At 41.5% G+C, this 17,544-nt stretch overlaps 1 protein-coding gene across 1 annotated transcript in view; it reads left to right on the top strand.

Annotated features, from left to right (window-relative positions):
- RUVBL1 (RuvB like AAA ATPase 1) overlaps positions 1-17,544 on the top strand; it is an 84,197-nt gene that overhangs the window by 42,423 nt on the left and 24,230 nt on the right. The window contains exon 5 of the mRNA XM_037030155.1: positions 10,199-10,350. Coding sequence (XP_036886050.1) covers positions 10,199-10,350 — 152 coding nt within the window. The remainder of the gene's footprint in view (positions 1-10,198; positions 10,351-17,544) is intronic.

Here is a 17,544-nt window from a genome sequence, read left to right as displayed (position 1 = left end):
ACTCTGTGAGACTTGCTCTGCTTTTTGATATTCCTTGCTAGGGTCTGGTAAGCACTGGGGTTTGGATCTCTTGCTTTAGACCAGAGACACTGAACTGTGTCTGTAGGCAGTTTTGTGTTACTTAGAATAATGAGTTTTTAAACTGCAAATTATTTCATACTGGAAATTTTTTTTACCGTGAAACATTGGATTTTTGGGTGCCTATTTTAAACTGAAATATAAAAATATACATATAGAAAAGTATGTAAGACATACCTATAATTTAACAATTAATTATGAAGTAAATGCTTATGAAATCAGCACTCATCTCATGATATAGAGCACAGCCAGCACTGCAGATGTCACTCATGTCCTCTGGTCATAGTCCCTCATATCTCCCATATGTACCTGCAGAGTGTGACAGTTGTATGGCAGTGGCTTCTGTGGTCATCATAACCCTGTATATCCCTAGGCAGTGTGGTTGAATTTTTCCCTTTTAAACTTTAAATGGAACCTACTCTACGGGTTGTGTCTTTGTTAGCAACATTTGGATTTGTAAGGCTCAGCCTGTGTTATTATGAAGTGCTTTCTTTGGATTTTACGTCATTATCTAGAAACAGGGTGGAAATGGCTCACAGGAGATCTCTTCAGGGTTTCACATCTTCTGAGAACTTTTAAAGAATTCAGTGAACATGTGCCATATATTTAATATAATTCATTAATTAATGAGGTACTCAGGAATATGTTACGACTGGTTCAAATATATGTACTTCTAAAATGCATTTTTAGCCCTGGCCAGGTAGCTTAGTTTCTTGAAGTATCATCCTGATACACCTAGGTTGCAGGTTCGATCCCTAGTCAGGGCACATACAGAGATCAAGCAGTGAGTGCATGGATGGGTAGAACAACAAATTGATATTTCTCTTTCTGTCTGTTTCTAAGACCAGTAAATAAAAAATTAAAATCTTTTTTTAAAGATTTATTTATTTTTTAGAGAGGGAGAGAAACATCAATGTGCGGTTTCCTCTCTCGTGCTGCCTACTGGGGCTTGAAACAGGCATGTGCCCTAGGCTGGTAATCAAACTTGCACCCCTTTGATTTTCAGGCCTGCACTCAATCCACTGAGCAGCACCAGCCAGGGTGAAAGAATTAAAATCTTTTCTTAAGTATATTTTACTTATTATGCTATTATAGTTGTCCCACTTTCCCCCTCTCCTTTATCCCCTTCTGCCCTGCACCATCCCTCCCTTCAGCATTCCCCTGCCTTTTGGTTCATGTCCATGGGTTGTACATATAAGTTCTTTGGCCTCTCCATTTCCTACTATTCTTAACATCCCCACCCCCACCATCTATTCTGTGTCTACCAATTACCCTTCTTATTCCCTGTACCTTCCCCCCCATTCTCCCCCTCCCCACTGATAATCCCCCATATGATACCCATTTTTCTGATTGTTCCTGTTCTAGTTGTTTGCGTAGTTTTTGTTTTTCTTTTTAGGTTCAGTTATTGATAGTTGTGAGTTTGTTGTCATTTTACTGCTTATGGTTTTGATCATCTTCTTTTTCTTAGATAAGTCCCTTTAACATTTCATATAGTAAGGGCTTAGTGATGATGAACTCCTTTAATTTGACCTTACCTGGGAAGCACTTTATCTGCCCTTCCATTCTAAATGATAGCTTTCCTGGGTAGAGTAATCTTGGCTGTAGGTCCTTGCCTTTCATGACTTCCAAATCTTCTTTCCAGCCCCTTCTTGCCTGTAAGGTGTCTTTTGTGAAATCAGCTGACAGTCTTATGGGAACTCCTTTGTAGGTCACTCTCTCCTTTTGTCTTGCTGCTTCTAGGATTCTCTCCTTATCTTTAATCTTAGAGAACTTAATTATGATGTGTCTTGCTGTGTTTCTTCTTGGAACCAACTACTTTGGGACCCTCCAAGCATCCTGAACTTGGCATGTCTAGTTCCTTCATCAGATTGGGGAAGTTTTCCTTCATTAACTTTAAAGTATTTTTTAAAAGGCATTTATTTAAAAAAATCTTTTTTTGACATTGATAAAATCTGACAAAACTGACCTTTACATCAGTGCATGTGTTAAAGTTGCTTAAAGGTAACTGAAATACTTTAACATTTGAAAAAAGAGAGGTAAATTTTCTAGGCATGAATTTTATAATTTGCTACTTGTTTGTTTTTTTGCTAAAGGGAGCAGTCCAGTTCTTTTGATCATAGCCAAGTAAAGAGAAATTTCTTCACCTTGATACAGAATGAAAAGGGAGGTCACTGACAATCTTAAAAAAGAACTGTACAGATATTTCTCTGCCTTTGAATTCTTGTTAAGTTGGTTTGGGGGGTAGGGGGTAAGAAAGTGGTAACCTGACCAGGAATAAAAAGCAAGGAGTCAGAAACAGGAACGAGTCTGTGCTGTTTCCTTGATGTGATGAAAGTCCCTGTCAGGGATTTAGAAAGCTGAGCCAGCAAATGAAACCTGTGTCATTTGCATTGTCCTTGCCAGAAATAGAGCCAGCTCAGCCTCTTTCCTGGCTAACAGCGTATTTCATTCATTGTCTGTCAACTACATCCTCTACTTGCTTGTCACCACAGAACAACTTCTAAACAAATATGAGACTAGTGAGAGATAGGAATGCCTTTTTCTACCCAGTTGAGGAATTCATGTCATAGCTGTCTAACAGCAAATACAGGGAAACATTCCATTTAAAGAAAGGTATCTCTGGGCTATAAAAGTTTTGATTTAATAATGAAAGTTTATTTGAAAAGTACAGAATTTTCTAAGTTAGTCAAAAATCTGATACATCTGTTTAGGAAATTTTTGCCTTGATTTTCAGGAACTAAGGATTTGTATGGAAAAATGAAATGTAACCTCTGTTTTGGGGTTATTCCAAAACTTTCATTTGAAAGCTATCAGATTGAGTGAAGGTAGAACAGAACTTTTCCTTAACTTTAGTATATGAGATAGTCTTTGTCCAAATTGGGTTTCTGGGGAAAGAGGTCAACGGACCCAATGATAATGACTACATTTAAAAGTGAAAATGATTAATACCATTGGCAGTGTTTCTTATTGCCATTGGAATATTTCCACTATCAGAACAGAGGTGGCTTGATGATGAGGACACCAAAACCATCTCTGGACTTCCTGCCATCAGTAGTTTATGTCTCCACATTGTGAGAAGAACAGAAGTCATTATTCTTTAGATGAGTGGTTCTCAGCTATGTCTATACATTGTGATTATCTGGGGATCTTTAGACTAATAATGATGGCAGGATCCCAATCCCTAAGATTCATAGATAAGTGGGCAGGACATGAGGAATTGTAGAAGCATCAGGTGATTATAAAAGGTAAGGACCATGGCCCTGGCCTGGTGGCTTAGTTGGTTATAGCATTGTCTCATACACTAGAAGGCTGCAGGTTCAATTTCCCAGCCTGGGTTGTGATTTGAACCCTGGTCAGAGTGGGTGTGGGATGCAATCGATGGATGTTTCTCTCTCCCTCTCTCTCTTTTTTTTTTAAAAGCCTCCTCAAAAAGTTCTTTCTAAGATGGAAGAGTAGGTGGAAACACTGTGTATCCTCGCACAACCAAATTTAAAGACAACAACGTTTTAGTAACAAAAACACAACCAAAACACAAAAAATTGAGCTGTACAACAATGAACCGTTCATCCAGACAGGTAAGAGGGGCACAGTCAGCGGCTGACGGAGCGGGGTCGCACAAGAAAAAGTGGCCAGACAGACCAAGGCACACAGGCGGCGGTTAGCAGATCCCACACGTGGGGAGGCAATGGGCGGACCCAGTGAGGGCGCAAGGCAGCTGGCTGACCGCGGTCACAAATTCACACACATATAAACCAGGCAAAGGAGTGAGACAGACCGTGCAGGCTAGGGCCCCAGCGATGGGAATTAAAGTCTAAAAGCACCAATTGGAAACACTTTTGGGGTGCAAGTGCCGGGAGAAGCTCCCAGGCTCACAGAGTTTGTAGGAGAGACCCACAGTGTCCTGGAGGGTGCATAGGCCCACACACCTGGGAGCCGGAACCTGAGGGGCCAGGTTTTCTTTGGGGGAAGCAGCAGAGGGGACCAAAATCCGGGTGAGAGCAGAATAAATGCCATTGCTTGCTCTATGACCCTGTCCCCACATACAGCATCACAACCCAGCGACTGGGTCATCCCAGGGTGGTGAACACCTAAGGCTCTGTCCGTCATACGTAACAGGCGCGAACAGACCAAATCATTATGGCTCAAGCACAAGAACAGCTCAAAGCCCCAGAGCCAATACTTGTAAGCAATCAAGAGATAGCCCACCTATCAGATGCACAGTTCAAGACACTGCTGATCAGGATGCTCACAGAACTGCTTGATTTTAGTCACAAATTAGAGGAACAAATGAAGGCTAAACTAATTGAAATGAGGGGAAATGCACGGGAAACCAATAGTGATGGAAAGGAAATTGGGACTGAAATCAAGAGAGTGGACCAGAAGGAAGAAAAAAATGATCAAACAGAAAAGAATGAAGAAACAAGAATTAAAAAAAATGAGGGGATGCTTAGGAACCTCCAGGACATCTTTAAACATTCCAACATCCAAATTATAGGGGTACCAGAAGGGAAAGAGGAAGAGCAACCAGTGGAAAATTTATTTGAAGAACTAATAAAGGAGAACTTCCCCAATCTGGCAAAGGAAATAGACTTCCAGGAAGTCCAGGAAGCTCAGAGAGTCCCAAAGAAGTTGGACCTGAGAAGGAACACACCAAGGCACATCATAATTACATTAGCCAAGATTAAAATGAAGGAGAGAATCCTACAAGCAGCAAGAGATAAGGGGACAGTCACCTACAAAGGAGTTCCTATCAGACTGTCAACTGATTTCTCAAAAGAGATGTAGCAGGTCCTTCCAAGAAGGACCTGGAAAGAAGTATTCCAAATCATGAAAGGCAAGGACCTACAGCCAATATTGCTTTATCCAGCAAAGCTTTCATTTAGAATGGAAGGGCAGATAAAGTGCTTCTCAGATAAGGTCAAGTTCAAGGAGTTCATCATCACCAACCCCTTACCATGTGAAATGTTAAACGGACTTACCTAAGAAAAAAGATAAAAATATGAACAGTGAAAGGACAGCAAACTCACAGTTATTAACAACCACTCCTAAAACAAAAGCAAACTAAGAGGATAGCTACATCAGGAGCGGAACCATACAAATGGAGATCACATGGACGGTTAGCAACAGGGGAGTGGGAGGGGGAGAAGATACAGAGAATAAGTAGCATAGACAGTAGGTAGAAAATAGGTGGGAGGGCAAGAATAGTATGGGAAATAAAGAATCTAAAGAACTTGTGACACATGAACATTAACTAAAGGGGGTCATGGTAGGGGCGGTGTGCAGGGTGGAGGGGAATGGGGGGGAATAGGACAACTCTAATGGCATAATCAATAAAATATACTAAAAAGAAAAGATGTTCTTCCTATCTATGTACCTATCTAATTTTATTTATTTTTTAGTATATGTATTTTATTGATTATAGCATTAGAGTTGTTCTATTCCCCCCTTCATTTCCCTCCAACCGCACACTCCCTCCCCCACCATTCTCCCCAACTTAGTTTATAACCACATGTCTCAAATTCTTTAGATTCTATATTTCCCCTACTATTCTTGCTCTCCCCGCTATCTATTTTCTAACTACTGTCTATGCTATTTTCTGTACCTTCTCCCCCCTTCTCCTCCTCCCACTCCCCTGTTGCTAACCCTCCATGTGTTCTTCATTTCTATGGTTCCACTACTGATCTAGCTGCCCTCTTGGTTTGCTTTTGTTTTAGGTGTGGTTGTTAATAACTGTGAGTTTGCTGTCCTTTCACTGTTCATATTTTTCATCTTCTTTTTCTTAGATAAGTCCCTTTAGCTTTTCATATAATAAGGGCTTGGTGATGATGAACTCCTTGAACTTGACCTTATCTGAGAAGCACTTTATCTGTCCTTCCATTCTAAATGAAAGCTTTGCTGGATAAAGCAATCTTGGCTGTAGGTCTTTGGATTTCATGACTTGGAATACTTTTTTCCAGCCCCTTCTTGCCTGTAAGGCCTCTTTTGAGAAATCCACTGACAGTCTGATAGGAACTCCTTTGTAGGTGACTGTCCCCTTATCTCTTGCTGCTTCTAGGATTATCTCCTTCATTTTAATTTTGGCTAATGTAATTATGATGTGCCTTGGTGTGTTCCTTCTTGGGTCCAACTTCTTCGGGACTCTCTGAGCTTCCTGGATTTCCTGGAAGTCTATTTCCTTTGCCAGACTGGGGAAGTTCTCCTTTATCATTTCTTCAAATAAGTTTTCCACTCGTGGCTGTTTCTTTCCCCCTTCTGGTACCCTTCCTGGACCTCCCCCTTCCTGGACTTCCTGGAAGTCTCTTTCCTTTGCCAGATTGGAGAAGTTCTCCTTTATTATTTGTTCAAATAAATTTTCCACTGGTTGTTCTTCGTCTTCCCCTTCTGGTACCCCTATAATTCAGATGCTGAAACATTTAAAGATGTCCTTGAGGTTCCTAAGCCTCTCCTCATTTTTTTGAATTCTCATTTCTTCATTCCTTTCTGGTTGGATGTTTCGTTCTTCCTTCTGGTCCATTCCATTGATTTGAGTCCCAGTTTCCTTTCCATCACTATTGGTTTCCTGGACATTTTCCTTCATTTCAATTAGTTTAGCCTTCATATGTTCCTCTAATTTGTGACTATAATCAACCAGTTCTGTGAGCATCCTGATGACCAGTGTTTTGAACTGTGCATCTGAGAGGCTGGCTATTTCTTTTTCGCTTATAGTTATCGGCCCTGGGGCGCTGCGTTCTTCTTGAGCCATCTTTTGGACTATGCGTGCCTGTTTTGTATCAGGATTGGAGCCCTAGGTGTTCACCAGAGCAGGGCAACTCAGTTACTTGGTTGTGATGCTTTACTTGAGGGCGGGGTCAAAGAGGAGCAATGGTGGTCCCGGCTGCCATAGCTGCCACCGTCACCGGGCCCAAGTGTTTTGTCCCACTGCATGTGAATGTGCCACCGCTGTCAGCCCTCCACCACTGGGTTCGCCTGCTGGAGCCTGCAAGGTCCGTCTCACTTTATGCGAATGTGCGATCACGGTCAGTCTGCCCCACACCCCGACTGAGTCCGGGCTGCCTGTGTGCCTAGGTTGGGGGATCTTTCCTGCCGGACCCTGCTCCGCTGCTGGCTCTGCCCCTCTTACCGTCCTGGTTGAGCGGTTTGTTGTTGTCGGACTTCCATATAATTCAATTTTCTGTTCTTTGGCTATGTCTTTGTTCTCCCAACCTTTGTTGTATTCAGACTTGGTTGTGGGAGAAAGCACAGTGTTTCCACCTATGCCTCCATCTTGGCGGAAATCCTACCTTCTAATTTTAAAACGGGCTATGGCCTTTTTTAAAAAGTGGTATATCCCAGTTGGTTGGTACATCCTCCTGAAAGCTGAAAGGTGCAGGTTTGATTCCCGGTCAGGGCGCCTGCCTAGGACATGGGTTGGTCCCCATGATTCATTTTGTATGAATTATGCATGGGAGAGGTAACCGATTGATGTTTCTTCGATGTTTCCTTCCCCCTCCCTCTTCCTCTCTTCCTCTCTTCCTCTCTTCCTCTGTCTGAAATTAGTGAGCGTGTCTTTGAGTGAGGGGGAATAAAAAAGTAAGAATGGTGACTTTATACTTTAGCTAAGGTTTAGAGCAGTGTTCACTAAACTTAAGCCGTTAGTGTTCTTTACTAGGTACCCACTAGTATTTATTTAAATGTCTGTTTTTAAGGTGACTTGGTAATTTTGTCCATATACACAGAAATGTACATGGATTATAAATATGTGACTCAGTGGACCATCATAAATTCAAAACCCGTGAAACCAGCACCCAGTCTAGAAAACATATTATCAGTAACCTAGAGTACTTTGTGTTTACCCACTCTCCTTCCTTCATTCCTTTGCCAAATTAATGGCTGTCTTGATTCTGACTTTATAGTGTAGTTGTACCTGTTTTTGAACCTCAAATAAATGCAATTTTGCTGCATATATTCTGCAGTGTTTGGCTTCTTTCCCACAAATTTGTGAGATTCATTCATATTGTTGAATGCTGTCATAATTATTTTTCATTGCACTGATCATTCTTTTGTATGAATAAACCACAATTCAGTTGCCCCTTCTGTTGTTGGCAGTGGAGTTTTCTTGGTGTTTGGCAATTAAGAACAGTGCTTATATCACTATTATTGGCTGTGTCCCTTGGTTTACACTTCTAGGAGTTGAACTGGAGAATCCATAGGATATTCATGTATACCAGGTTCTTAAAGTATTTATACCAGTTTATATTCCCAGTGGATTGAGCACAGGCCTTCGAACTAGAGGATGGCGGTTTGATTCCCAGTCAGGGCGTGTGCCTGGGTTGCAGGCCAGTTCCCTGCAGGCCAACTCCCAGCAGGGGACGCACAAAAGTCAACCATACATTGATGTTTCTCTCCCTTTCTCCTTCCCCTCTAAAGATCAATAAATGAAATCTTTAAAAAAAAAAACATTTACTAATGGTTATCATTACTTTGTTAGAAAAATCGAGTTTCTTTTAGTATAAATGTTATTGAGGCATTTTATATATAGACACACACACACACACACACTCACACAAAACATAATCATAAGTATATATCTAAGTGAGTTTTTGTAAAGTCAACACACTCATGTTACCACCCCACCCCACCCCCAGGTCAAGAAATAGACCTTGTTAGAGCTTCAGAAGCTCCTTATGCTTCCTCTAGTTACTCTTCCGTGTTCTGCTGAACCAGGGTACAGAGACATGCCCGTATTTATTTTGGAGGAACATAGGTTTGATATAGGCTAGACCTTGGTTTTGGTGCTGAGGTGGGGGGTATTATGGTGATTTGTGCTGTTGCATCATGTGGCAACTTTATTAGAAATCTTGGGCTTTACATAGAATGTGCTCAAGTATCTGCAGGCAGATTTCTTGGGTATTGGATTGTCTGCCTGATGACACACCCTCAGCCTTAAGTGACTTCTTTTCCTTATCCATTCCTCTGTTCCTGCAGTGTGCTAAGCCCTTTGCTGAAGTGTTGACAGTTTAACAGAGGTGTAGTCAGGTCTTCAAGCCCTTGTCCCATGTATATGGGTGCCTAATGGGAGTGCCAGGTGACTGTGGAATGACCTGGAGGATGAGGAAGAAAGGTGTGTCGGGTCTGAGAGTCTGCAAGGAGTTGGCAGGGCCAAAAAGGAGGGAAGGTTGCTTCAGGAAGCAAAAACATTTTATAAAAAGGCGCTGAGATCATGTTCTAAAAATTTATTTGGCAACAATTCTTAGTTGTTTGACAACTAACATTTATTGAACAGCTAATATGGATAATACTTAAAATAAGGAGAGACCTTCATTTACAATATTCTAAAGACTGTAAATGCTTTACTATTGGGAGTTGCTTTAGGAATTGTTGTGGCCTTAGAAAACTTGAAATAATGAATGATACTGGGTATTTCTTGGGGTGTGCAGTGAGGGTTAGCTAGAGGCCCAGAACACCTGGCAGGGTCAGGTATCATCTGCTGTTGGCACAGAGCTCTGATTAACATAGTTACCTTACTCAGGCCTGATAGTGTCAGAAGAGGTAGTGAGGCACATGTAATTGCTGCTCTTGTGGGGTCGGTGGTTTGGGTTCAAAGACTAGATCAGATAAAGCTAATAGCAGATATCTGAAACAATTTTGAGAATTATAGTTTGTCTGTTTAGTTCTAGATTTAAATCTAGGAAGTCCCTTTGAAAAGCTGAAATAAAATTGTTTTTCTGCATTCTGAATAGCTCCATTAGTTATATTTGTGTTTGTAGTATTTTTCTACCCAGGATGACACTTGAATGTACATCAGTAAGCAATAAGAAAATTTTACTTATTCCTTCCCTGGCTGAGTTGCTCAGTTGGTTGGAGTGTTGACAGGCCCATACACCAGGAGGTTGTGAGTTCAGTTCCTGGTCAGGGCACATACCTGGCTTGTGGGTTCAATCCCCAGTTGAGGCACATATAGAAAGCAACTGATTGATGTTTCTCTTTCACATGGTGGTTTCTCTCTCTTTCTATTTCTCACCCAACCTGTCTCTCCTGTCTTTGTAAAATCAATAAACATCCTTGGGTAAGAATTCTTTTTTTAAAAAAAGAAGAAAGAAAATTCTATTTCTGATCAGGACTCATCTGCCTTCTCTTCCAGGGCTGCGGATAAAGGAAACCAAGGAGGTTTATGAAGGCGAAGTCACAGAGCTGACTCCATGTGAGACAGAGAACCCTATGGGGGGTTATGGTAAAACCATTAGCCATGTCATCATAGGACTTAAAACAGCCAAAGGAACCAAACAGTTGAAAGTGAGTATGTTTGTGGACTCTTGTCTCTTGTCTCATAATCTCTCAGTACTGTGTGGCCTTGGGTAAGTCGTATAACCTGTGTCCTGGTTTCCTTGTATATGCCCTGTTGGTGATGGTCCCAGGGCCATTTGAAGATTTTATATGTATAAAGGAGTAACAGGTATAGAGCCAATACACAGGAGGGCTCAAAAAAGATAGTTTTATATTTACCTCTGGAAATTATGTATGTTAGTTAAAACATGAGCTGTGTGTTTAGTTGAGTATACTTCTGCCATCCTGTATCCCATATTATGACCATTTCTCAGAGGCCTTAGGCCTCTCTCTCTGACCTGGGTGTCAATTTTTCAATTATGGTGCTCATGCTCACAGAAAGCAATGGCATTAAGTAATCTGGTAAGAGTTGTAGAACAGCTGAGAGATTGATTTAAGAGAGACCAAGTACAGAATCCTGATTCAGCTCCTTGTATGTGTCAGAACCTAGAAACCTGGAGTAATTTTAGTGATTGGTTCTGCTTAGAGCAGGGCTTTGCTGAGAAGCCATATTGCTGGTACTGTGGAAAGCCCTAGAAGACCCTCTTCAGACCCCTGTCTTATAAACATTGAAAATGCTGGCAACAGGGACACTTAGGGGGAAGAGCATGGATTTTGGAGCTTGTAAGGGAATCCTGGCTCTGCTACTGATAGCAGTATGGCCTTTGGGAATAAAAATTGTCTGTCTCACAGAGCTCTTTTAAGGGTCAAAGTTGTGGCTTTGGATGTGGCACCTATTGTAGTTACCTAAGAAGTGGTAACTTTTTAAAAAATATATATTTTATTGATCTATGCTATTTTCCCACTTCCCCCCTTCATTCCCTTCCACACTGTACACCCTCTCCCACCCACATACCCTCCTTTAGTTCATGTCCATGTGTCTTAAGTTCTTTAGCTTCTACATTTCCCATACTGTTCTTGCCTTCCCCCTGTGTATTTTCTACCTACCATCTATGCTACTTATTCTCTGTACCTTTTCCCCCCCTCTCCCCCTCCCACTCCCCTGTTGCTAACCCTCCATGTGATCTCCATTTCTGAGATTCTGTTCCTGTTCTACTTGTTTGCTTAGTTTGCTTTTGCTTTTATTTTAGGTGTAGTTGTTTTGTTTTGTTTTGTTTTTTGTACTAACAAAACCTTTAATATATATTTGTAAAATATAAAAATGCTTAAATAGTGTAATTATCTGTATTTATGACGTTTTTTAAAAATATATTTTATTGATTATACCATTACAGTTGTTCTATTCCCCCCTTCATTCCCTTCCCCCTGCACAGTCCCTACCCCACCATTCTCCCCCCCCTTAGTTTATAACCACGTGTCTCAAGTTCTTTAGATTCTATATTTCCCCCACTATTCTTGCCCTCCCCCCTATCTATTTTCTACCTACTCTCTATGCTATTTTCTATACCTTCTCCCCCCTTCTCCTCCTCCCACTCCCCTGTTGCTAACCCTCCATGTATTCTTCATTTCTATGCTTCCACTCCTGATCTAGCTGTCCTCTTGGTTTGCTTTTGTTTGAGGTGTGGTCATTAATAACTGTGAGTTTGCTGTCCTTTCACTGTTCATACTTTCATCTTCTTTTTCTTATATAAGTCCCTTTAGCATTTCATATAATAAGGGCTTGGTGATGATGAACTCCTTGAACTTGACCTTATCTGAGAAGCACTTTATCTGTCCTTCCATTCTAAATGAAAGTTTTGCTGGATAAAGCAATCTTGGCTGTAGGTCTTTGGATTTCATGACTTGGAATACTTCTTTCCAACCCCTTCTTGCCTGTAAGGTCTCTTTTGAGGAATCCGCTGACAGTCTGATGGTTACTCCTTTGTAGGTGACTGTCCCCTTATCCCTTGCTGCTTCTAGGATTCTCTCCTTCATTTTAGTCTTGTCTAATGTAATTATGATGTGCCTTGGTGTGTTCCTTCTTGGGTCCAACTTCTTTGGGACTCTCTGAGCTTCCTGGATTTCCTGGAAGTCTATTTCCTTTGCCAGACTCGGGAAGTTCTCCTTTATTATTTGTTCAAATAAGTTTTCCACTGGTGGCTGTTTCTTTCCCCCTTCTGGTACCCCTATAATCCGGATGTTGGAGCATTTAAAGATGTCCTGGAGGTTCCTAAGCCTCTCCTCATTTTTTTGAATTCTCATTTCTTCATTCCTTTCTGGTTGGATGTTTCATTCTTCCTTCTGGTCCATTCCATTGATTTGAGTCCCAGTTTCCTTTCCATCGCTATTGGTTTCCTGGACCTCTGCCTTCATTTCAATTAGTTTAGCCTTCATATGTTCCTCTAATTTGTGACTATGTTCCTCTAATTTGTGACTGTAATCTACCAGTTCTGTGAGCATCCTGATAAATAGTGTCTTGAATTGTGCTTCTGAGAGGCTGGCAATTTCTCGGTTGCTTAGAGTTATTGGCTCTGGGACTTTGAGTTCTTCTTGCACCATCTTTTAGGCTGTTCGTGCCTATTCCGTAGCAGGATCGGAGCCCTAAGGTGTTCACTGGCGCAGGGCAACTAAGTCGCTGGGTTGTGACGCTGTATGTGGGGGCGGGGTCAAAGAGGGACTATGGCGTCCTGTCTGCCGCCTGCCGCCTCGGCCCTGCGTGGTCCGACTCACTGTGTGCGAATGTGCGACCGAGGTCAGTCTGCCCCGCACTCCAACTGGTTCCGGGCTGCCTGAGCGCCTGGGTCAGGGGACCTGTCCTGCCCAACCCTGCTCGCTGCTGGCTCCGCCCCTCTTACCGTCCCCGTTGAACGGTTAGATGTAGTTGGACTTCCGTATAATTCAATTTTCTGTCCTTTGGTTGTGTCTTTGTTTCTCCAAACCTTTGTTGTATTCAAACTTGGTTGTGAGAGAAGGCGCAGTGTTTCCACCTATGCCTCCATCTTGGCAGAAGTCCCTATGACATTTTTTTTAAAATTGAAAACATGCGCTTTGTTAGAATTTCTAGCCCAAACACTGTATTTGAAGATGAGAAAAAGAAATTAAGTTAACTTCTTGGCATTTTCGCTTTAGTTTGCCATTTATGTAAGCCACTCTCAAATAAGCCATCCAGTTCTTGAATTTCATTCTAGAGTGCCAAGGGTACAGCTCCCATATAATACTTATTCAAAACAAGATCTACTGAGATGTTAACTGGACTTACTGTGGTGGTAATTTCGAAATATTTACAAATTCAAATCATTATGTTGTACACCTGAAACAAATATGTTATGACCAATTATACCTCAATAAACAAAACAAACAACAAGAAGAGACCTATTGTGAAATTCTGGATAGTCTGGAAAGCGTGGCATTCCTCCTCCTGATCTCCTATTCCAGGGTGAAAGGTCTCCTCTTCCCAATTAAAACAGAGGATGGACCTGGGACCCGCGGGTTTCTGCTTTCTGAAGTCATTTGCACTACATACCACAGCCTTTAAGTGTCTAGCTTCTTTGCTGACCCTACAGACAAAAACGTAGATCACCTTTAATTTCAGGCCTTCACCCATTTTCTTAAGGGAAATAAGAGAAGAATGGACACGATTGCTAAGTTTCTGGTCTAAGTGGCTGAGCTTAGGTGTGGTTGTTAATAATTGTGAGTTTGCTGTCATTTTACTGTACATGTTTTTTATCTTCAAGTCCCTTTAACATTTCATATAGTAAGGGCTTGGTGATGATGAACTCCTCTATCTTGACCTTATGTGAGAAGCACTTTATCTGCCCCTCCATTCTAAATGAAAGCTTAGCTGCATAGGGCAATCTTGGATGTAGATCCTTGCCTTTCATGACTTGGAATACTTCTTTCCAGCCCCTTCTTGCCTGTAAGGTTTCTCTTGAGAAATCAGCAGACAGTCTGATGGGCACTCCTTTGTAGGTGACTGTCCCTTTATCTCTTACTGCTTCTAGGATTTTCTTTTTCATTTTAATCTTGGCTAATGTAATTATGATGTGCCCTGGTGTGTTCCTCCTTGGGCCCACTTTCTTTGGGACTCTCTGAGATTCCTGGACTTCCTGGAAGTCTATTTCCTTTGCTGCCAAAATGTGGAAGTTCTCCTTTATTATTTGTTCACAGAACTTTACCACTTGTTGCTCTTCCTCTTCTGGTACCCCTATGATTCAGATGTTGGAGCGTTTAAAGATGTTCTGGAGGTTCTTACGCCTCTCCTCGCTTTTTTTTTTTAAGATTTTATTTATTTATCTTTAGAGGGGAAGGGAAGGAGAGAGGGAGAGAAATATCAATGTATGGTTGTCTCTCATGTGTCCCCTGCTGGGAACTAACTGGCCTGCAACCCAGACATGTGCCCTGACTGAGAATCGGACCACGATCCTCTGGTTCACAGGCCCATGCTCAATCCACTGAGCTACACCAGCCAGGGCTCTCCTCACTTTTTTGAATTCTTGTTTCTTCATTCTTTTCTGGTTGGGTGTTTCTTCCTTCTGGTCCACTCCATTGACTTGAGTCCCAGTTTCCTTCCCATCCCAATTGGTTCCCTGTACATTTTCCTTCATTTCGTTTCACTTAGTGTAGCCCTCATTTTTTCATCTAATTTGTGACCAGATTCAACCAGTTCTGTGAGTATCCTGATCACCAGTGCTTTGAATTGTGCATCTTATAGGTTGACTATTTCTTTATCACTTACTTGTATTTTTTCTGGAGCTTTGATCTGTTCTTTTGTTTGGGCCTTTTTTTCTTTTTTTTTTTTTTTTTTTTTTTGTCTTGACACTCCTGTTACTTAGTGAGGGGCGGAGCCTTAGGTGTTCACCAGGGCAGGGCAGAGCCTTAGGTATTCACTTTGAAGCTCAGTGGCACTTTATGTGGGGGAGGGGTCCGAGAGGGAACATTGGTGCTTGCTCCGCTCTCTGCTTTCAGTCACTTATGCCACTTCACCCAAGCAAATTGGGCCTTTCTAGTCTGGTTCCTGGGTGGGTGGACCCTGTGAGTTTCTCCAACGAACTCTCCTGTGAGGCTGAGAATTTCTCCCACTGCTGCCTCAACTCCTACTGGTGTTTTCAATCAGAGGTTTGACACTTTATTTTCCTACACTGGAGTTCTGATTTGCGAGGTCTGTCTCACTCCCCAGTTTTCCCTTCTGGTTCATCCATGCGCAAATGTGGGACTGTCCACTCCACCAGGCAGCGCCACTGCCTTGCCTGCCCTGGTCCTCTGCCGCTTTGCCTTGTGTCTGCTTTGCCTCACATCCTCTCCAGGCTTCTGTCTCCACTCCTCCTACTGGTCTGGATGAGTGTATCTTCTTTAACTCCTTGGTTGTCGGACTTCCATACAGTTTGATTTTCTGTCAGTTCTGGTTGTTTTTTGTTTTTAAATTGTTGTTGTCTTCTGGTTGTGTGAGGAGGCACAGCGTTTCTACCTATGCCTCCATATTGGCCAAGAAGTCTAGAAGTGGTAACTTTTGATTTTATTCATAGCCTTCAGTTAGAGAAATGAAGCAATCTAGATTGTAGGCTTTGCTTTATTACTACTAATAATAAAACTTTTTAATCATAGTTCTTACTTTTCTATGTGCCAGGCCCTGGGCTAAGTGCTTCCAAGAAATATTTATTATCATTTATAACTATGGGTAGTTTCCCACAGATAAAGGAGTTGGGGCTGATAAAGAGGTTAAGCAGTTATCTTTGGATCATATAACTAGTTAAGTGGTAAAGCACCCTCCAACTTGCTATGTGACCTTTTGAAGTCAGTTGAGCTCCCTGGGCCTCCATTTTCCCATCTGTAAACTGTGGTAGATTGATCATAATTTGCAGTATAATTTCTTCATCTTTGCTCCCTGTTGTCATTTGGTTCTCTGATTCTGTGAGGTGGTTTTTTGGTCATTACTTTATGGAGATCGTGAAAAACATCTCTTCTTCAAAGGGCCATTTTTCTTTTTCCTGAAAGGTTTTCCATCTTAGGAGCATGCCTCTGCAAATATCTCTTCTAAACCTGCCTCTCATCTCTCCCATTCTGTATTATTTAGATTTCTTAGTAGGATATGATATCTTTCCGGTAATTATGTCTTTAGTCGGTTCATTTGGGAAATTATATAAACCAATATAAATATGCTTGAAGCAAAAAAAATATTATATACTTTCCAGTATATGATAGCTAAAGTAAAACATGCAGTGTAGATTTTTACCTATCCATAAGGCTGCTTTGGACAGTTTAAGAAAGTAATATAAGTGGCCCTGCTGGTATGGCTCAATGGATTGAGCGCAGGCCCACGAACCAAAACATCGCTGGTTTGATTCCCAGTCAGGGCACATGCCTGAGTTGCAGGCCATATCCCCAGTATGGGATGTGCTAGAGGCAACCATACATTGATGTTTCTCTCCCTCTCTTTCTCCCTCTCTAAAAATAAATAAATAAAATCTTTAAAAAATAATATAAGGGAGAGGTTATTTCTTCTAAAATGAGTTCTACTAGGTACTTTGAGAATATGTACAATTTACCTATATTTTGCCGTGTACAATGTGCACTTTTTATCAAAATTTTTGAGGGAAAAATAAAGATGTACATTATACGTGGGTATAATAATCCCATGGGTTTTTTTGTTTTTTTTAAAGATTTTTAAATTTTATTTTTAGAGAGCAGGGAAGGGAGAGTGAGAACAAGAGGGAAAGAAACATCAATGTGTGGTTGCCTCTTGTGTGCCTCCTACTTAGGGACCTGGCCCACAACCCAGACATGTGCCCGGACTAGAAATCAAACCAGTGACCCTTTGGTTCTCAGGCCTATGCTCAATGCACTGAGCTACACCCGCTAGGGCTAATCCCATGTTTAATGGACACAAAAACGTGGGTGCACATTATACATGGCAAAATACATTAATTGGATAGATGGAGAATAAATAGCCAGTGGGTATTTAAGTGTGAAGGAGAAAACCGTACTTTGAATCAGTATCAGTTCCCTCCCTTACCCCATGCTGTGTCAGAGGCTTATCAACTACTATCCTTCCTGCCCATAACAGTGTTCCAGGAGGACATTAGGCCCTACCCAGCCAGAGAAGCAGAGCTTTGTTTCTGTGGTTACCATTTTGCAACAACTTTATTGAGATATAATTTTAATAAAGCTCACCCATTTTAAATGTACAACTCAAGGAATTTGAGTTGTACAACCATCTATTTACAGAGTTGTACAACCATCACAGTTTGAGAACATTTTTATCACCCCAAAAGAAACCTCATGCCAATT

The sequence above is a fragment of the Sturnira hondurensis genome, unplaced genomic scaffold (genome assembly GCF_014824575.4).
Source record: "Sturnira hondurensis isolate 20B ecotype Veracruz unplaced genomic scaffold, ASM1482457v3 Scaffold0001538, whole genome shotgun sequence".
Classification (NCBI taxonomy): Eukaryota; Metazoa; Chordata; class Mammalia; order Chiroptera; family Phyllostomidae; genus Sturnira; species Sturnira hondurensis.
Note: the sequence above shows the minus strand (reverse complement) of the source record. Positions and strands in the feature narration are given on the sequence as shown.